The sequence below is a fragment of the Sinocyclocheilus anshuiensis genome, unplaced genomic scaffold (genome assembly GCF_001515605.1).
Source record: "Sinocyclocheilus anshuiensis isolate Anshui unplaced genomic scaffold, SAMN03320099.WGS_v1.1 scaffold508, whole genome shotgun sequence".
Classification (NCBI taxonomy): domain Eukaryota; kingdom Metazoa; phylum Chordata; class Actinopteri; order Cypriniformes; family Cyprinidae; genus Sinocyclocheilus; species Sinocyclocheilus anshuiensis.
Window position 1 is genome coordinate 1,444,803 of NW_015555744.1, and position 20,929 is coordinate 1,465,731.

The 20,929-nt window shown below is 36.7% G+C and overlaps 5 protein-coding genes across 10 annotated transcripts in view; all 5 read left to right on the forward strand.

Annotated features, from left to right (window-relative positions):
* Positions 1 to 2,522, forward strand: part of LOC107673416 (netrin receptor UNC5D-like) — a 126,308-nt gene extending 123,786 nt beyond the window's left edge. For all 3 annotated transcript variants that reach the window (XM_016467000.1, XM_016467001.1, XM_016467002.1), the window contains exons 16-17: positions 772 to 950; positions 1,926 to 2,522. In XM_016467000.1, coding sequence (XP_016322486.1) covers positions 772 to 950; positions 1,926 to 2,109 — 363 coding nt within the window. In that variant the 3' untranslated portion in view covers positions 2,110 to 2,522. The remainder of the gene's footprint in view (positions 1 to 771; positions 951 to 1,925) is intronic.
* Positions 2,523 to 7,044: 4,522 nt separating this feature from the next.
* On the forward strand, positions 7,045 to 12,138 carry LOC107673363 (tumor necrosis factor receptor superfamily member 10B-like). 2 transcript variants are annotated; one of them, XM_016466914.1, is made up of 10 exons: positions 7,045 to 7,243; positions 8,005 to 8,161; positions 8,251 to 8,379; positions 8,587 to 8,698; positions 9,188 to 9,279; positions 9,505 to 9,600; positions 9,698 to 9,723; positions 9,862 to 10,143; positions 11,159 to 11,195; positions 11,579 to 12,138. In XM_016466914.1, exons 1-10 carry the CDS (start codon positions 7,223 to 7,225, stop codon positions 11,869 to 11,871), a joined length of 1,245 nt encoding a protein of 414 aa, XP_016322400.1. In that variant the 5' UTR covers positions 7,045 to 7,222; the 3' UTR covers positions 11,872 to 12,138. The 2 variants fall into 2 exon arrangements, with proteins under 2 accessions (XP_016322400.1, XP_016322399.1); XM_016466913.1 differs by having other exon boundaries at positions 9,698 to 9,738; positions 11,579 to 12,137.
* Positions 12,139 to 12,959: 821 nt separating this feature from the next.
* Positions 12,960 to 16,215, forward strand: LOC107673362 (cytochrome b ascorbate-dependent protein 3-like). Of its 3 annotated transcripts, XM_016466909.1 has the most exons (7): positions 12,960 to 13,038; positions 13,493 to 13,594; positions 13,812 to 14,008; positions 14,494 to 14,702; positions 14,957 to 15,111; positions 15,387 to 15,555; positions 15,758 to 16,214. In XM_016466909.1, exons 3-7 carry the CDS (start codon positions 13,822 to 13,824, stop codon positions 15,779 to 15,781), a joined length of 744 nt encoding a protein of 247 aa, XP_016322395.1. In that variant the 5' UTR covers positions 12,960 to 13,038; positions 13,493 to 13,594; positions 13,812 to 13,821; the 3' UTR covers positions 15,782 to 16,214. The 3 variants fall into 3 exon arrangements, with proteins under 3 accessions (XP_016322395.1, XP_016322396.1, XP_016322397.1); XM_016466910.1 differs by having other exon boundaries at positions 12,968 to 13,594; XM_016466911.1 differs by lacking the exons at positions 12,960 to 13,038; positions 13,493 to 13,594 and adding an exon at positions 13,614 to 13,697 and having other exon boundaries at positions 15,758 to 16,215.
* A 414-nt stretch (positions 16,216 to 16,629) lies between these two features.
* LOC107673437 (histone H4) lies at positions 16,630 to 17,120 on the forward strand. Its single transcript, XM_016467034.1, has one exon. The coding sequence runs from the start codon at positions 16,686 to 16,688 to the stop codon at positions 16,995 to 16,997; it is 312 nt and encodes a 103-aa protein (XP_016322520.1). The 5' UTR covers positions 16,630 to 16,685; the 3' UTR covers positions 16,998 to 17,120.
* Positions 17,121 to 19,359: 2,239 nt separating this feature from the next.
* LOC107673434 (histone H1-like) lies at positions 19,360 to 20,677 on the forward strand. The gene has a single exon (XM_016467031.1). The coding sequence runs from the start codon at positions 19,416 to 19,418 to the stop codon at positions 20,031 to 20,033; it is 618 nt and encodes a 205-aa protein (XP_016322517.1). The 5' UTR covers positions 19,360 to 19,415; the 3' UTR covers positions 20,034 to 20,677.
* Positions 20,678 to 20,929: the final 252 nt, after the last annotated feature.

Below are 20,929 nucleotides of genomic sequence, written 5' to 3' on the forward strand. Positions count from 1 at the left end.
GCATTTTGGAGCTCAAAAGTCTGAATTTGCAGTTGTTGCACGGAAAAAAATTTGACAAATATTCAGAAATTCTTTTGTGTTCCAAAGAAAAAGAAAAAACAGCATACAGGTTTGAAATGACAAAATGAGTTAAGAAATGGCAGTTTTCATTTTATTTAACTCTTCCTCTAAAAGTTACTGTCATTTGGGGTCAGATTTACTTAAAGCTTGCGCTAGCGAGCTTTTGGCATTAAAAAACTACTGTCAGGATTTAATAAAGACGTGCAGTGAAAAATTAGAGATGAAAAGGTGTGGACAGTTATTTTTGCAGCTGACTTATTGCATATGTATTTGTAAGAGATTCCCTTTTAGATGTGAAATATATGGGAGGAGAGTATTTATGCAGTCATGCAGTGTGATATATACTAAGGTTTTCAGTAGTTAATTTACTGCCATTATTAAATGCCCCCAAAAAATTAGTTTCAACCCATTTTGTGCTTGCCATGGCTGCAATAATTGCTCAATTGCACCACTCTTGGTAGTTTGCGTTGGTCATTATGGGAATGATCCGGCTGCGTCTGTGTTCTTTAATTTGCTCATGCTCATCAACCGCAAATTTCCACTCCCATCAGCACTTTTATGGGATTGCGGTCTGACGTTAATTTGCCCTGTTTAGTCATTCTGACCCTATGTTTTTAGTACATGGGTAAAATAAACCATAAGTGTTTTTTCAAGCTCCTTTTTAGGTAAAAAAAATTGCATGCCAAAAACATGTTTTTTTTTTTCTTTCAGAGTGAGAAAGAGACGGTTCCATTTTTTATGCAGGCAGATTGCACAGTGACTTCACAGACGGGGGCCAAAGCCTTCAAAATCCCCCTGTCCATACGTCAGCGGATATGCACCACCTTCGATACTGCCAACGCCAAGGGCAAGGACTGGCAGCTCTTAGCTCAGAAACTCCACATTCAAAGGTGAGCGCCAGAGAGAGATGTAGCCAAGGCAACAGGACTGATTGAAACTCATTGCAGCAGTGCTCACTTTAACAATGCCCTTGAATAATAAGCTGAGACTGCACTCCACTTTGCTCGATCATTTCACTCAGAACTCATACTCCTCAGGCTTTTCATCTTTATTGAATTCAATTTCTACAAAGGTTAGAAGTTAAAGAACCACTGGAGATTTGAGAGATATAAGAGCCACCACCTTCCCTTTATCTATGAAGCAATTGTATAGCACATTGATAGTTTATACAGATTTTGTTTCTGTGTAGATGATCTATGAGCTGAATGCAATACAAACCCTAAACTTTCCTTTTAAATCTGAACATTTTATTTGTCAGTTGGGTCTAAAATGGGTTTATTTAGTTTTTATTATATTATTATTATTTTTATTTTAACAAGAGTTGCATCCAAGTAACTCTACAAAAGGAAACCATGCAAATAAAAAGAGAACTGTTAAAATTGAAGACATGTTTTTCATTCCTACTAATACATTTGTGCTACTAATACATAAATGCATCACAGTTATGAAGATATAAACTGGTATTGCAGCTCTAATTTGTGCCATTTGAAATAAATGAGAATTAATATTTATTAAAAAAAGCAAACATCTTGTTACCTTTTCTTGAACCTATGTCACATGACCATTTGAGTTTAGAATTATATTACAACACTGCCATCTATTGGCACATTACAAGTAACAGCACACACGTCATGTATTAATTTCAGCTGTAGTCCTTAAAAAACAACAGAAGGATACATAAGGATAGTCAGAGTCAGGCTATAAATAATGCACATATAATTTAATGCAAATATAATAAAAAGTTATCCAGATGTGCTTGCAAACATTGTCTGTGGGATAGAAGGTTGACATATATTATATGATCTTGCTACGTACTCAAATAACGTCATCTTCTCTTGTGAAACCTGCATTTCCTTTCGGCACAGGAACCTGTCCTACTTTACCAAGCAGAAGAGTCCCTCTGCTGTCATTCTCAGTCTCTGGGAGGCCAGGCATCAGGACAGTGGAGATCTTGACTCCCTTGCAAGTGCTTTGGAGGAGATCGGAAAGATCCACTGTAAAAGTCTGCCTCAGAGTCCAGATGACAAAGAAACAGACTTTACGTTTTGAAGACAACATGTACTCCACCAGGTGCAATTCCCCAGCATCTTTAATTTAGAGTCCAAGAGGAGCCAGCTGAGGCATATCCAGTCTGACAGAAGACTCAGACAAAATGCGACCAATCAGAAGGTTTCACATATCTGTACATGTGCGAAGGAAGGATGAGTTGGTATGAATTTGGCACAGATTTAACAGCTTCAAAATGCTTTTCTAAAAGTGCCAAGCCATCACAACTTTCATAAAATTCCACCTTAGCCTTTCCTTGGTGTTTATGATTTTATTATTGTTAGTAGTATTATTATTATTATTATTATTATTGTGTGGGATTTTATTGGTGGCCAGACTGGGATGTTCTTGAGCATTTCCTTGTGTCAGCATCATAATTAAAGGAATAGTCCATCCCAAAATGAAAATTCTATCATCATTTACTCACCCTCGTGTCGTTCTAAAACTGTATGACTTTTTTTCTTTGGAGCTAGTGCTGTCAAACGATTAATTGCGATTAATCGCATCCACAAAAAAAAACGTTTTTGTTTACATAATACAGTATATATGAGTGTGTGTACTAATTTATTATGTATATATAAATACACACACATGTAGTATATATTTTGAAAATATTTACATGTATATATTCATATAATTTATATTATATCTAAATATATTTAATATATAAACATAACATATTTTTCTTAAATATATACATGCATGTGTATGTATTTATACATGCATAATAAATATACACAGTACGCACACACATATATTATGTAAACAAAAACTTTTATTTTGGATGCGATTAATCACGATTAATCGTTTGACAGCACTAATTGGAACATAAAAGAAGATATTATGAAAAATGTTGGTATGCAAACAGTTTAAGTTTTTCTATTTCTATTATATGGACAAAAAATACAATGGAATCCGAAACTGTCAAAATATCTTCTTTTGTTTGAAGACTCTTTTTATTTTTGGCTGAACTATCGTTTTAATCTTTTCCTTTTTTCACTAGTGTTCCAGAGTTGCGATTTATTTACATCCCTTCTGCATGTTACTACTGACGTGTGCTTTGTTTGCACTATATGACATTTAGAGAAGGGAAGAGAGGGAAATACACTCCTGCAAACGGCCTTTTTTGCTCATCACACATTGTGATCGTGACTCACGACATTCTTTTATCTCTGTCTTAATGGGATCGGTTGAAGAATAATTCTAAATAATATATGGTAATATAAAGCAATAAGCCCCAAGAAGCCGTGGTTTACAGTGAATTTATAACAGCTAATGGGTGTTGTTAAAACTAAAACCCCCTTAGCTGTTATAAATTCACTGTAAACCACAGCTTCACGGGGCTTATTGCTTTTGTAAAACGGTTATTCCATATGCGTAGTAAGGTTTCACAAAATAAAACAGAGCAAATAAAGTGTAATGATATTAATAAAAACATTATTCTTCCACCAATCAATGTAGTTCCTCAGAATCAGTTGTGGTTGAAACAAAGTGGTTGCTGAGCAACACACACAAGTAAACAAAGGTGTATGTTTGTAGAGTAATTTACAACAGCTTCGAACGTGGCTCAGCCAATCAAAATCAAGGACCGGAACTATCCGTTTTATAATAAAGATTCTTCGGCTATGGCAGAGCACTATTAGAAATGAGGACTAGCGTATTAGAAAATAACCTAATTTACGCAGGTTAGGAGGATAAAAATCCATTACGTTTTTTGCTTAAAAAACCTCAATGCATACCTCAATGCTCGCTCAAATGCATTACTCTGTTCCTGTGAGCGTGTTTGAGTCATCAGGGCAGACAGCAGGATGGTATCATGCCTTTTATAGAGCGTTAGGCCTGAGACTAATATTGACCAGAAGAAGCGTTTACTTAAGCCATGCAAACGGCAGCACATCCCTTTTGTTAAAACGTATAGCTTTCTTTTAAAATGCATCTGAAAAGGATTAGCTCCAAGAGACCGCTGTGAAATGAAGCCTCTCTTATCTCCTCTGACCATATTCCACCGTGCGGTGGGAAACACAATGGGGGAACATGGACCGGTGAGCAGTGAGAGTTATAATTAAGGTCTGATAAAAGAAAAAGAGCTGTGTGGAAAAAATGCTGTCAGAAGTGCAGGAAAAAAGTTGTCCTCCTTTTCTAAGTCATCTACTTCATTAACCTTCTCTCTGTCAAACAGAAATGCCTCCAAGAGCTCATTTTAATTGGTTTTCAGTGTTCTAGCCACTACAATGCTTGCCACTGGTTTAAAATGTTAAGCTTTATCTCTTACTCTGGATATTCTTTTTATATAAATATTTATTTTTTGTATTTTTAATATAAGTTTGATGAAGGATTTAATGATTTGCTGATCATTTTATGTTGAGAAGCACTGAGAACAGCAGCATGTTTGACGTGTTTATTACTGTAGTTGTCCACAACTATATTAAATAGCCCAAAATTAGTTTTTATTATATTTCCTTTATTTTAATTTATTAGCAAATTTGCTGTCACTCCTCTAAAATTGTATTCAAACATGTAATTGTTTTGTCATGTTAATGAATTTTTAAAAAAATCACTTTGGTGATCTCATTAAACATTATTAATGTTCACGTTTATGTCCAAATATTGGAACATGATGTTAAACTTACAGAAATAATTATAGAAGAAAAAAAACATAATTCTAGAAATGGCTACAAACCAAACTTAAGATTTTGCCCTATTATTGTGGACTGCATTTATAGTGATACGTTCAAGCCTTTGAACGGTTAAGTCAACAATGTTTATCTGTCCCACATTCATGTTATATTTAGGCCTTTGCTTCAAATTATGATTCTTGTGCCTTGTATAACTTCTGTAAATGATGAATGTTGTACAGGTTAAGATGGTTCTGAATCATGCAAATGTACTGTAAGATATCAGTTAAAAAAAAAACACTATATTACACTGATATGCAGGGGTCAAGAGCTTTTCTAGTGCTAAATATACTTGTTTGGTATCGCCAGGCCAGCTTTGTGGTATACTGTATCTATGATTATGAACATTTTGGATGTTTTCTGTACAGTAGAGTTTGCTGATGTATATGCAGTCTTTTGGAAATAAATGTACAGCTGAAGAGAGCTGCAACACTAGCAAACATGCCTCGTGGCTTTATTTTATTTCCAAGTGCTGATGGTTTTCTTTATTTTCATTTAGTGTCAGACTGGCACTCCTATGGGACAGTTATACACTGCATGCCTGACTTTTTCTGTGCCTTACAAAAAATGGCATAGAATGTCTGCAATTTATTTATTTAATCTTTTGCTTTGCTTTGTTCCAAATGTAGTTCTTACAAATTAAACTAATATCCTGATGTATCCTAACAAAAACAATGTGATTATGCACTTCTACGTGTGAGAAAAAAATCAGCCGACTCTTCTCACAAAACTGTAGCTGATAATTTAATACACATTTAATGATAAAAATGTTAATTTCAGCAATGCTTGAAAGTCTCAGACATGCAGTAATTTTAAGGATCATAAATGGCTGATGCAAAGTCCACAGTTAGTCTTATCTCAAACAGCCCCTCCTCCTTCACAACTTTCTTATCAAAGGACGCATGAGTGACTAAAGATTCAGCCCTCATCATAACCATGGTAACCAAAATGTTTATTTGTTATTAATGCTTAATCAATTCTTAGAGCAACGTTCAGAAATCTGAATCAAAAATACATCTTAATAAATCCAAATTCAGAGATTATACAAACAGGCATTGTAATACGCTGTAGTTACAGCCTTGGCAGGCAATTACATTATAGAAAAGTGCTTTTGTCAGTAAATGTATACATAATTGGCTGTCTGGCTTCTCTAGCTGAAAAAGGATGGGGGAAATTAAACTAGCTGCCAGGAAGCAACAAAACAATGTAGTGACTAGATTTATTGAAAGCAAAGAACGATAGAAAGATGCTTTCAATAAGCCACAGTAATGCCTTACAACAGACCATACAAATAGTTTATCTAGAAAACAAACAATTAAAACTAGGTTGAAAATCAGTGTAATCTAATATAGCGAATGAATGGATCACGTGGTGGAGCGTATTTGCTGGAGGTCAAGGAGTTGTCCTTTGTCTGCGTTCTGAAGCAGCAGTATGAAATTCCCCTTAGACTTGGTAAATGAATAAACAAACAGGAGTCCCACCTTCCTCCGCGCGCATTACTGGAGTATTGGCCAGTTTCCTGTTTTACAATGTGTCACTCAGCAGTCATAGTATCGCACTGTCACAGTCAACTGTCTGCGAGATAGCGCCAAACTGACAGAAATGCCCTTGCATCTCGGAAATTGATAATAATGTTTACGATTGTGTGTGCGTTCAGAGAGCAAGCGAGAGTGAGACATCCTAAACTCAGATGCGTGCTTGCTGGAGATTCACTCACAATGGGTTATTTGACTGACACCAAAAACAACAATAATAACAATAATAAATAATGGTGCTGACCTGCAAAGTATATTTTCTGTATTAAAATTTGCATTGTAATATCCTATGGAAATGGAAATATATGTTTATGTACCCTCTTTTTTTTCCCCCTTTCCTTTTCTTTTTCCGTGTTCCTTCTTGTTGATGCATGTGAAATGTTTTTGTTATATAGTGAGATATGGCACTGTACATGCTACTTGTTGACAATAAAGCTTTAAAAAAGTATATATATTTGACTGACACCAAAGTTTACACGGAGAAAGATGATATGGCCCTAATTACCTCATAAGAAATAAAAAAGAAAATACTGAAACATTTTAAGTAGCTATTCCACACAAAGTGAAGCTTGTAGGCGATTCATGTGCCAACAGTTTGTTTTGCGAATTTATGAATCCCACTATATCGAAGGCTTCATGAATATTAATTAGATCACGTGACTGGACGCTAAGAAATGTATAAAAACCGCGTCACCATGACCTAATTAATACTCATAAATTAGGCCTCGACCATAGTAGGATTCGTAACTTCGCTTGCGGATTGTTCTGGATTAAAGAAGCGCTCAATTCCATAATATAAAACCGGAAGTTTTAAACAGCTAAATCCTCAGAGGTGCGCTATCAGTAGGATGGGACATGAGCTTCTTTCAGTTTATCCTGAGGAAGTGACACAATGATTTGACTACTATGAGATACATACGTTTCTTGGTAAGTGAATATAACATTTATTTAATTTGTTTTATACAGTGTGTCGGTATAGAGAAAGTTTAAATGTTTAGTTTCCTTCACGACGCGTTAAATTGAGGCGTGTTTGGACTAGTCGATGGCGATAAACGACCTGGCACTACAGATCCTTGTCGATAAAAAAAACCCTTAAACTTTTAAATAATTAGAAAATGATTTAAAATATAAATTACATTAAGACCAGTATCTCTGGATCAAGATTTAGAGAAACTTGATCTCTCTCCAGATGCAGATACACTTTAGACTGTTTTAACATAGAATGACATTGATTTTATTTAACAAAATTATATAAATGTATATAATAAAATTATAAAAATAAGATTTGGACAATTATATATACAGTGCTTTGACATAAAATGGCAATAAAATATCATTTACCTAGAAATAATAGGACAGTTCATAGTCTGAATTTACCTAAATACTGAATTACTTAAATACTGAGGATAATTTCCAAAACATCTTTATACAGAAGGTATATGAAAATGTCTTCATAAAACAAAAGCAACACCTTCAACTATAGGCCCATAGGAACCAAGTCTTTAGTTTCTAACAAATATAAACAAACGTATGCCGGAGACGTACATTAAAGTTTTACACCAATAGGTGTCAGTATAAAATCCAACACAACTTCATCCCAGATCAAAATTATTAACCAAAAAGCCAGTCTTTATTGAAACTCTGTGTGTTGCATGCATGTATCTTTTTTATGTTTCTTCCGTGTGTAGATTTTGTTGTTACTAAATGCCATACATGCTGCTAAAAGTCACTTGGATCTGGCCTGGGCTAAAGGATCCATCAAGAACAGATCAAGCCGGGATGTTTCCTGCAGAGAGGGCATGGAGTATGGACATGATAACATCTGCTGCCTGAACTGCCCTGCTGGTGGATGAGAATTTTTGAAATCCTTTTATTCTGATTAGACAATATTTTCTTGTATGTGCACTCACATTCCACCGTCTCATCTTTTGCAGGAACATATGTGAAAAAGGCCTGTCTTACTCCTTCAGAAAAAGGAGTGTGTGAGCCGTGCGAGTTTGACAGATACACTGAGCATGACAATGGACTGCGGAAGTGTTTATCATGCACCAAGTGCCGTATAGGTAATTCTGTTATTTGGAACAGTCAATATTGTCCCCATACTGTCAAGTCCCATAGTTTGTCCCATAGTTTTGCGTAAATTCTTATAACAGACAACCTCTAAGGTTATGCAAGCCAAATCAATATTGTGTTCACACAATGTTTGACTTCCATTAGGCATATTTAATTCTAAATTGCATGCTATTTGTGCACCTTCATTACTTCTGCAGATCAGGAAACCACAGAGAAATGCACAAATACCCAGAACACACAGTGCAAGTGCAAACAGGGCTCATTTTGTTTACCTGACCAAGCATGTGAGGTGTGCAAGAAATGCAGTAGGTATGTTCTAAATGTACCATTTCATTAACACTTCGGTTTTGGTCAAAAAAAGTGTCATGTTAATCAAGCTGGATCACTAGTTGTCCATGAATGTTAAAGGGAGAGTTCACCAAAAAAATGAAAATGTGCAAGAAACCTCACTGGTTCGTATTTGAGTTTCCGCCATATTTGATGTGCACTACTTATGTATGTGTGTTTATTAATGTTTTAATGTAAATAAAGGTTAAATCTGTTCATCAAATAAAGCAAACATGTCTCTTCAGAATTCAATTGAATTAAACAGCCTGATTCACATGGATTTCTTTTATGATGTCTTAGGAAGTTCAAAGACTTTAATGGAAGAACAGAAATTTCTCAGGTTTCATTAAAAATATCTTTCTTTGTGTTTCAAAGATGAGTAAAAGGTTTGGAACAACATGAGGGTGAGTAGTTGATGACCAGTTTTTAATTTTTGGGTGAACTCAAGTTCATTTCTTTTGTTACAACCAGATGCAGAGAGGATGAAGAGGCTGTAAAAAGCTGTACAGACATTTCCAACACCGTTTGTAGAAAGAGAAGCTCTTTGGGCAGCTCTAACTCGGGTAGCAGAAAACCCTTCTTAACCCATAGCCCAATGAAATTAACTTTATACTGTACATACTGTACTAGATGATTACAGCTGATCAAATGTAGTATTTGCACAAGTAAAGGATATTATATTTGTTCACTGAGACCTTAATTCTCCAACACTTTCTTCTGAGTTGTGTATAAAGACATTGTTTCCATAGTGTGTTTCATATAGTGATTACATCTTATTTTTCTTACAGTGACTGTAGGAATTGTTGTTGTGGCATTCATTGCAATGCTTGCATTCATTGTGGGTATCGTGTACTGGACAAAGTCAAAACCGAGTAAAAAAGCAGGTAGACACATCTTGAAATCTTTCCTCAGCTCTTTCAATATTTTTTCTTATTTCAGTTGTTTCTTTATTGCTTATCACACAGTCTTCTTCAATTACAGTAACATCAAGAAGTCCAAGGGAAATGGTTAGGATCTGTATGGTAGGTCAACAAAACGTAGCTAGTACATTTCTCAGCATTAAAAAAAATCACAGGAACTCATACATTTGGATCTAACTACACCGTGTACGTGACCGACCAGATGACATCTTTATTGTCCTGCAGGGTGACAGTGAGGAGGTAAAAGAGGAGAGCCAGAATGCCCACAAGTCTAAGATGGATGACTCCTCTCAGCTCCAGCCGTTCCTTGAGCAAAACTATGCGGTGGGTACCAACATTCCTGCTTCAGCGGAGACTGAGAAAGACAGGGGACTAGGGGACAGCCTCCCCAACACCGCCAACTCCTCACAAATTAGCCTGGTTATGTCTGCTGTGCCTAGTGATCTCCAGTTCCGCCACACTAACCAGCCTCCAAGCTCTGCCACTGCCTTGCAGCCTCACACTTTGGTGAGAGTTGCAGCTTTCTTTGTCTTAACACCATTTCTACTATCATAACCATCTCAAAAGCTTCATTCTCTGCTCCTAAGCCTAAATAATTTGCTCTGGGGTAATGTGTGGGGACAAGATAACAAAGCTTGCTTTCATTCAAAGTTTTGAAGTATTTTCACATTCAGGCTTTCTTAACATGAAATGTCGCAATATTTTCACACTTGTTGAGGAGACAAGCTCCTGTAGATATTGGTGATCATTTTTGTCTTGGTTCAGCTCTTTTGGACCTAATGTCTCTTGTAACTCCTGATGCACTTTAGTGAAAAGTGATCTGTGTGCTGGTTGGAAAATAGGTGTTGCTTTATTAAATAATGAACACCATGGCCCGGTTTCACAGACAGGGTTTAGACTAAGCCAGGATTAGGCCATAGTTCAATTAGGACATTTAAGTAATTTTTAAGATCGTACTTCGAAAAAAACATTACTGGTGTGCATCTTGAGATAAAACAAAGGCACTGATATATTTTAAGATCAGTCAGTGCAAGTTTCTTTCAGTTGAAACAGCTCAGACTTACATTTTAGTCTAGGATTAGGCTTAAGCCTTGTCTGTGAAACCGGGGGCATATGTTGATTTTGATTTAGAAACTATCAATTCTGAATGCATCTCCTGAGCCCAACTGTTATTTGTTCTGTTTTAAATATGTAACCGAATGAGGGATACAATACTAAAGTAAGATTTTTCTCTACAATGCATCTGACATGGTTCATAATACTATGTATTAATACTAGTTCATGGATATTGGTAGTTGTAGATGGGGCAAGTTTGATAATTGATTAAAACGTGTTATAAGCCTCATATATAAATCTTTGCTCTGTTGGTTTGTCAATCTTTGAGTGTCGTCTTGGTCAAACACATCATCAAATTGCTCTGAATGTTTAACATAATTTCTCCTAGTTAAAATGGCCTGGAATAAACTCTGTTGTAACTGTCTCACTATGCCTTTAAGATGTTAAATTCTTCCATCTCTTTTAGGAAGGAGAGTCAATAAGAAGACTTGTTCCTTTAAATGGTAAGGCCATACCTTTTTCCTTACATAGTTTTATGTTGTTAACTTTCACATTAACTTATAGGGAGTATGTCATTTACTTATCCTCAAGTTGTTCCAAACCTCTGTGAGTTTCTTTCTTCTGTTGAACATAAAAGGAGATATTTTGAAGAATGCTGGCAACCAAGCAGTTGCCATTGACTTCCATAGTGTACTATAAAAAATACTATAGAAGTCAATGGCTACTGGCAACTGTTTGGTTACCAACATTCTTCACTAGCAGAAAGAAACACATACAGGTTTGGAACAACTTGAGGGTAAGACAGACCTTTCATTTTTGGGTGAACTATTGAACTATTCCTAAAAATGATGAGTTGCAGTGTTTTCACTCTATCTCACCTTTTCAGGAGAAGAATCGTTGAAGAAAAGCTTTGATTTCTTTGAAGAAATGGACGTCCACTATCATAACAGATTTTTCAGGTTCATTGGACTGAGTGATAATTCAATCAAAAGTGCAGAGTCTCTCTTTCCGGAAGACAGAGTTTATGAACTGTTAAAAATCTGGATGGAAAAGGAGGGACTGGAGGCAGATTTCAACAGTCTTATTGAAGCGTTAATCTATTTAGACCAAAGGCTGTCAGCAGAAAATATCATTGCAAAGGCAATCATTAATGGTTACTTTAAATATGAAGATGAGTGACTGGAAGCATGCAAATATTGTCACCATCTTAGTGTCCTCAGTGGGCAAAGGTATTCTTTTGATTTTTATTTTGTACATGGCTTACCTTTATGCAGTATTATTTCCCAACAATTCCAAAATGGAAAGTGTTTCACTGACATAATATTTATTATGTTGGCCAATCGTGTGCAATTTTTTTAGATAAGATGCTATGCCGCTGTTTACAAACGTTAGTTACATTAAAAAAAAAAAGATATTTAAGACTCCTAATATTATGAAATGTGTAGTCTTACTACATGTTTAAATGCATTTTCCCGTTTTGTATACAAAATTGTGATGCATTTAATGTTCTTGAATAAGATGTTTACATATGATTATTTTGTGACCTAATAAAAGCAATTCATTTGTATATTTGTTTTTCCTTTAATGATTCTGACTTTACATTAACATTCTAAATATAAAGCGCACATACGGGTGTTTCCTAAAAATATGAGTATCTAAAAACTGCATTTCAGCCTGCTCGCCACCAGAGGTCACCTGAACTGGAAAATAGGGGTTTCAAGCTCAAACTTTACAAATAGGGAATAGAGTGGATGAAACGGATCAGAGAATAGAATCCTCTGAAAAGTTTCAAACCACAGCAATGCAGAAGAAAATACATGATACTAAATGACAATCCTAACTCCTGTTAAAATAAATACAGGTTCTTTGTGTTTTGTTTAAGGATGTTGGCAGTGGTTGAAAGGCTTTCGTCGCTTCTAAAACTCGATCATTTTCTGCATTATGCTGGTTCATTGGAATGCAAATATGTGTGGGCTTTTGTGCACTGTGGTGATGTATTGTGCAAAATCCATAACTTGTGATAACACAGAATTCATAATTTTGGGACATTTGTCTCACCTAGCCAATGTAATGGTTTTGGGAAACATTGCAAACCCCGCAGCAAAGTTTAATTTCCGCTCATGAGGAAAGAATATCACTTTTGGGTGTTTTTTTAATACTTATGTCGTAATTTTTTTGGTTGTTTTGTCGAAAAGTAATCGAAATATAATCTAACAAATAACACACGCTTTCAGTCGTGAATTATGTTCTGTTCACTACAGTTCCCATGCCGCCTTGCGGTTAAACAGGAAATTATCGTGTCGCAAGCTTTTCTCAAAAACATCGCAAGCTTCGTCCGTCTTTAAAGTTTGTATACATTGGTTTTTGTCTCTAGCATGACATCAAGTAAAATCACATTATCTTGTGTTAACAGTCAATATTATTATTTTAACAGGCAATATTGAAGTAGTTTGCGCGGGTACTTCGTCTGTTTTTGAGTGTCCTCGTACTGGCATTACGTCACAGAAAGATACAAACGACAATAATAATGAAAAACTACAAAACTTGAAAAATAATCAAGCACTCCCTAAGCGTATGCATTAAAACCTATGGGTCTTATTTTTAGAAAATCATTTTGGTTACATTGTTTCCTTGCGTCATGGAATTAATTTGAACAGTTCTCTATTTATTGAGTTCTCTATTTGTACGGTATTTGTAGTGTTGAGTGAGTGACATAATGTCCAGTTCATCCTTATGATTGCTAGTCCCTTTTTGCTGTTCCTCATTTCTGCTATTTGTTTGCCATCTGGTCTGCTGGCAGATGAAATCGAAAATCATGATGGGGAATCATGGAAAGAGGAACTGAGATCAACAAAAAACGCTGTCACGAGGCTGTTTGAAATTTGTAAGACATCAGATAAAGGTACTGTACATTCAGATGTGCTGCTCTTCTAAAAACGGTTCTGTTCTGTTTAAAATTAAAGTCGAAAATCACTAGACTATTTGATTTTGAGACATTTTATAAGGTAAGTGCAATATTAGAAAATGGCTATTAATGTCTTTGTAAACACTTCTGTAATTAAAACGTGTCAGGTAAAGTTAATTTCTCAAGCTAAATAGCATGTGCATTGTTTCTGTAGCACTCACAGGATGAGAGGAATTGTTACATTTTACCTAACCTATCTGCTGTGCCTGATGTTGGGGATCACCTGTGTGGCATTAGTAGCTCACTGGAATTACAGCTATAGAGGTGGATTTGCATGGGACGGCTCAGTCAAGCAGTTCAACTGGCACCCAGTCTTCATGGTCACTGGCATGGTGGTGCTTTATGGGAATGGTATGTTTGATTTCAGTACTATCATGGCTTGTGTTTCATGCTACTGTCAGTGTTGCCAATTTAGCTACTTTGTAGCTAGATTTAGCGACTTCCCCGCCCCTTTTGAGACTTTTTTCAAAAGTTTAGGGACAAATATAGCAACTGCTTGGACAAACCTTTTCTAAGTTCTCATCTTGCCCACTGATCTACGTTCATCTTTATATAGATCAGTGAATTTGCCATTGTGATGTCATCTAGTGACATTTAGCTACCAGTTTTAGCTACTTTCAATTGAAAGCAGTTGGCAACACTGGCTACTGTAGCTGTAATATGATAACACAGCATTGCAAAGCAAATATGTTGTAAAAAGTGTTTGGTTGTTTTATTGTTAGATTTAAGTTTGGCATGTTACATTGAAATATTATGATATTTAGCGTATTTTTTGTCCATTTAACAGACTTTTACATGACAGTTGTCCTCAGTGTCTTTTTTGCTCTATTAACCAGCGGCCGTAGTGTACCGTATTCCTCTGACGTGGGGTCACAATAAGCTCCCATGGAAGCTGTTACATGCTGGGCTTCTGCTCCTTTCTTTCGTTCTGTCTGTTATCGGGCTTTGTGCGGTGTTCGACTACCACAATGCAAACCACACAGCCAACCTCTATTCCCTCCACAGCTGGGTGGGGATTTGTACCACTGCGCTTTTTACTGCACAGGTGAGTATCATGTTGAAAATTGTTCATGTACAGTTGTTTCTGTAAATAAGAAATTCAATAGTGGATAAACAATGAACCATCAACATATGAATATATTAAACTAGATTGTTTGTATCCCAAATATTTGCAAGAAACTGTTCCTTCAAACATTTTGGATACTGAGAATGTAGTTTCACATAGCTCATATGTAGATGGATGACAGCAGTGATGCAAGAATTAATAAAATTCTCCGTTTTTTTCTGATTCGTTTCTAGTGGGTCATGGGTTTTACTGCGTTTCTCTTACCCTGTACTCCAATGACAGCTCGTGCTCTTGTAAAGCCAGCTCATGTTTGGATGGGAGGAATCATCTTGGTACTAGGCATTGTTTCCTGCATCTCAGGGATCAACGAAAAACTCTTTTTTGCACTGTAAGTGATCACACTACATAAACTGAGTGGTATGCATTAGCTATTGCAGTGAAGACCTGAAGAACTTATATTTAACTTCATTATATATGGCTATTAATCTTCATGGAGCGTTCAGTGCTGTAGATCTGATCATTATGCTCTAATCAATATGTTTTAAGTTTTGATGTATGAGGTAGAAAGAAGAGGGTTAAAAAACACACTCATAAACGTAGAACTCAAAATAGATTTAGTGTAATGTCACAGCAAATGCGGTGTTCCATTGGTTCTCTCCTCAGAAAAGGAAACACCAATGGGACGCTGCCTTATTCCGCATTACCACCAGAGGCAATAACTGCAAATGCATTGGGAGTCATCATTGTAGCCTTTGGATTGGTTGTTTTGAAAATCTTATCCAATCAGATATGGCAGCGTCCTGAGCCAGGCTATGAAGAGGGAGTTTACCAGGTAAAAGACAAAGGATTTCATGATGTCTTTGTTCTTTGAGTTTGGTGTGCTTAATATTGTGACAAAGTAATGCTAATTGTCTTGTTTTAGTACAAACCTCACTATTTTCATAAATTGGTAGTCAAGAAAGTATGCAAAGAGTGATGGTTTTTTTTTTTCTGACAGGATTGGTTTGATATTGTTCATTTGCTCTCATTTTCAGCCACTGGGGTATGATGGAAGCTGATGTGCCAAAGCTGAAATGACTGAAAGCTAAATATTATCTGCATTCTGGCTGATTTGCTCTCTTCAATGGAATCAAAGTCCCCTGATGTAACAACCGTTCGTCTTCCTATTCCTAATTATACAGAGCGCTGCAAATTTTCTCTTTATTATATGTTTGATTTGATTGTGCTGCTGTTGTTGTTATAAAGCATAAGGCAAATTATCGGATGTAAAATCACTTGATTGTCAGTGGTTTGTGCTTATTTATTATTTGAGAAGACTTCTATAATAAATGATTAAAATCACTTCATTAAACAAGCTGTTTGCCTCTGAATTAAGTCAGACGAAGGTACTGCCTCTTTGTTCGTTAAACCGGTTCAAACTGGCTGGGAAGGGCATTCAAACCAGGGACAAATCACCACGCGTCGTCATCAGCGAATAACCAATAGAAATCGAGGCTGTCTCTCACCAATCAAAACACTCGGCTGAGGTGTATGAAATTTACATATCTTCGCTCTAAGTCAGTCAGTTATTCTTTTGCTTGTTTGAAATGTACGCACTAAGACACAAAAGTGCAAATCCGCACTGAATAAGGTCCCAAAAGTAATGTAATTGAAGTATTCAGAAAAACTGTAAAGTCACAAACAACCATACTAGAACATAAGCAGGTCAATCCTAATTACTGAAATACTAATATTTGTTCTAGTTTTTATTCGATTCCATTATCTATAATTAAATATTAAAAAATGACGCTCAGCGGACCTATTTCATACTTGTTCTGCATTGTTACATCAGCCCTACCCGCAGTGGGGTTGTGGCAAGCATGGTTTCCACTAGGTCCGCTTGAAGGATATACATGTCAGACTTCCCCAAAAGCCTTCCCATTTTTATTCCATTCGCGTTCTTTGGATTTTCTCTTTGCTATTATGTCTGGTCGAGGAAAAGGCGGTAAGGGGCTTGGGAAAGGTGGTGCAAAACGTCACCGCAAAGTTTTGAGAGATAACATTCAAGGAATCACAAAGCCAGCAATTCGCCGTTTAGCGCGTCGTGGTGGTGTGAAGCGTATTTCCGGGCTGATCTATGAAGAGACGCGAGGTGTACTAAAAGTGTTTCTTGAAAATGTCATTCGCGACGCTGTGACTTACACCGAGCACGCCAAGCGCAAGACTGTGACTGCTATGGACGTAGTGTACGCTCTGAAGCGCCAAGGCCGTACGCTGTATGGTTTTGGCGGTTAAATTTCACCTGGACCGGATTTAAAACAAACAAAACAAAGGCTCTTTTAAGAGCCGCCCAAACATTCAATTAAAAGGGCAAATTAATGTGTCTTAATGCATTATTTTATTTTATACAGTATGCTCCCCACAACACATTAAGCCGTGTTTTAATTAGATCACTACTCAAGTATTAAAATAGAGCAAAACAAAAAAGCAAGCCGTTTATGGTCATGTAATAATTATGTCATTACATTAATTAGTACTGGTTCTAGTAACAAACTGATTTGATTGTTCATGAATTAATTTGTGCGAAATGTCAGTAAACCTTTTGATATTTACTCGTAAATGTACCTAAACTACTAGTTATAATTCGTGTTAATTATTAAGATATTGATTTTAATAATAAATATGAATATGTCCTTAACCATAGATAAGCAATAGGGTACTAGACGTTGTACCATATTGTTAATATTTATGGCTAAAGGCGGTTGTCAGACACATGGCACAATCTCGAGTGACTTGTTTTTGTTATTGCCTTTATAAAACGATTGCACCATAAAACATATTAAGGAGTCCCTGCGTTCTAAAACAGTGCCTGATATCATAAAGCGCGCCGTTCCTATCTGTGTTTATCGGTTTATATTGCCTATCATGTTACATTCTACAACATCGTCCGATATCACTGCACAGGACCGATAGCGGATGGTTATTTTGTTGCATAACAATGTTTTGTAATGTCCAGGACTTTATCTTCAAGCAGAGGAATGAATTTGCCTAGTAAAATGGTTTAATAAAATTTCCAACAACACACTCGATTAAGCACAAGGGTAATTTAATTTGCATTATCAAAAGTCCCGGCCTGTAATTTGTGCATTTCAATACACAAACAAGGTGTAAAAGGCTTGCTAAATTGTGGCCATGGCTTAAATGGCGTTGTTAGGCACTACACACAGCGGATTGACCGTATTCACAAATGGTACCACATAGGCCAAATAGAAGAAGAAGAAGACACATTTTCATTAAAACATCATTCAATTAAGCAAACTCATTAAGTAGCCTACCATTCTTTCGCAGGCAGACGTAGGCTAACAGAAAGCAAACAAAAATAATCGCTGGGTATGAACGAGTCGATGGAACGACTTACTGACCGATCACCATCTGTTTTTTTATTTGTTTGTACGGCAAATTAACTATTAATAAAAATCGTATTTATCACAGAAATTAGCTTTTTGTGCCCTGGTCGATGTTTAATATTTCGTACTAGTGAATTTAGCCACGAGTCCACAAGCTTTCAGGTAGGCTACATTAGAATAAGTAGCCTAGTATAACTAGCCTACATACAAAACGCATCTTTAAATTTCGCCTAAAAACGAGTGAAGATTCTGTCACACGAATTTATTAAATATTTCATACGTGTGTGACAGATAAAGGCAATAGTTGTATTGTTTAATGTCGATCAACATCACAGTGCACAATTTACGTGCAGCAGTAACGTTAGTTCTCCGCTGGACAATGAAGGACTAGAGAAAATCCTCGACGTTATTAAGCCTGTTCGGATAAAAGTGGCTAAGTGGCCTTTTTACAACCACTAAATATACTTATAAGAATAGTTAGGTGTTTGTACGTAATAAAATGTTGCAAACATGGCCATAAATTCGTCAATACAACATTATACACCAAGATAGCTTCCCTCTGATATAGCACTCCTCGACTGAGGACAACACTTTCCCTTTAGACAACACAAGCACCCGTTTTATTACTAACAGGCAACGTCTTTAAATGTTTAATGTTGGCAAAGATGCTTATATATAAGTTACTCGAATCATGTACTGGATGTACAGATATGATTATTAATAGATCATTGTCGAAAGAATGACCGTGAGATTAGGGGAGGCTGAAATGGCGACAGCGCTGATCTGTGTTACCTTCACTAAAGAAAAACGCTTCAGTTTTTTATTCCGTGCGCTTTCTTACGCTAAAACTACCGCAGATGTGTAGATTAGGGTCTTCTCTATGCAAAATGTCCATCATTTTAGTTGTGCTTTTCGAATTTTAATATATAATCTACAAAAGAACAGAGGAAGTGCGATATTTCCCGCTGCGACTCGCACTAAATTTGGACGCGTTGTTATTATTGTACAATAACCCAACCGACGTTTTGCACAAAACACAAGCTGCCCACAAAGAGGAAAGACTCAGCTATCGATACGTGGTTTAAAGTCTACAATCCATTGCTCTTTATCGCGGAAAACCTTGTGTTTTTCAAGATCAGAAAACACATCTACGCACGACTCTGTCCTGTTGAGAGCGTCGGTTGAGGCGGTTGAGTCTATATGGTTCTCATCTCCCGCTTAAATCCCGCCCTCAGCTGTTGGATGTAAACATTGTTTGTTTGACAGCTCTGTACTACCTGACATCGGCTCCAAGTTTACTGAAACTATGGCAGAAACTGCTCCTGCTCCCGCGGCTGCTCCGGCTAAAGCCCCGAAGAAGAAGGCGGCAAAGGCGAAAAAGCCTGGACTAAGCGTGTCCGACCTGATCGTGAAGGCGGTCGCCGCTTCCAACGAGCGCAAAGGAGTTTCCCTGGCGGCTCTGAAGAAGGCTTTGGCAGGTGGTGGATATGACGTTGAGAAAAACAACTCTCGCGTCAAGATTGCTTTGAAATCTCTGGTGAAAAAGGGGGCACTTGTTCAAACTAAAGGCACCGGGGCGTCCGGATCTTTCAAAGTGAGCAAGAAACCAGCCGCCAAGAAGCCCGTCAAGAAAGTTGTGGCGAAACCGAAGAAACCAGCCGTGAAGAAGGCGGCGGCCAAGGCGGCGAAGCCCAAGAAGGCAGCAGTAAAGAAACCTGCCCCGAAGAAGTCTCCCAAGAAAGTGAAGAAAGCGGCTGCGCCCAAGAAAGCCGCCAAAAGCCCGAAGAAAGTGAAGAAACCGGCTGTGAAGAAAGTTGCAAAGAGTCCTAAGAAGGTCAAAGCAGTGAAGCCTAAACCAGTGAAGCCTAAAGCCGCAAAGCCCAAGGCTGCCAAAGCGAAGAAGACGGCCGCTAAGAAGAAGTAAACTGCCAGACTTCACTCCATAAACCAACGGCTCTTGTAAGAGCCACCCCATCTTCACAGAAGTGCAAATGTTCCTAATGCATGTAAGAAGGCTAATGCCTTTTGATAGACTGAGAAAATGGTTTTTGGGTGGGATGTGACACTTTTTTAACTGTCTTGTATGGAGTCTTACTGCTTTTAAATATCACCAGCGCGAACGAGCAGCACAAATATTGCCGTCAAAGACTTATTATCAAGATCGGTTTGTATAAACACATGACAGTCTCTACCTCTGTACCTGTTGCACAAAACCGATTAACGTACTTGGTGTAGATTTTCAATCCTTCACAGATTAGACAGAAGAGTCCGCTTGCTGGAAAGTGTCCAAAATGTGCATACATTAACATAATTAAGTACAGTTTGTTTAAAGTTTATCGTGTGTGACTAAACAGGATGAGTGTGTTTTATCACTATGATGATTCAGGTTATATTTATATTTTGTATTGGATTATACTAGACTTTCCTGTAAATACAGCAATACAGAACAAACATTTAATTTATTCATTGTTAATGGTTTGTTGAATGTTGCTACCAAAGGCAATATTACATTTACATTTAGTCATTTAGCAGACAATATACATTCCATCAAATTTTTTTTGTATACTATTGTTCTTAACATTTAAACCTATATTTTGTCCAAAACCTGTTTTAGTATAAAACTCCCAATAAAAACAAATATGCTATCAGAAGATGAGTGCTCATTTGTTTTCTTTATCTGCAGAGAATGTACATTATTGTTCATTCTAATGTTTTTAAATTAAGGAGAAATTTATTTTCTTATTAAACGTCATTTAATATTTTGGGTTGACCTTTTTGAATATACTGTATATATATATATATATATATATATATATATAT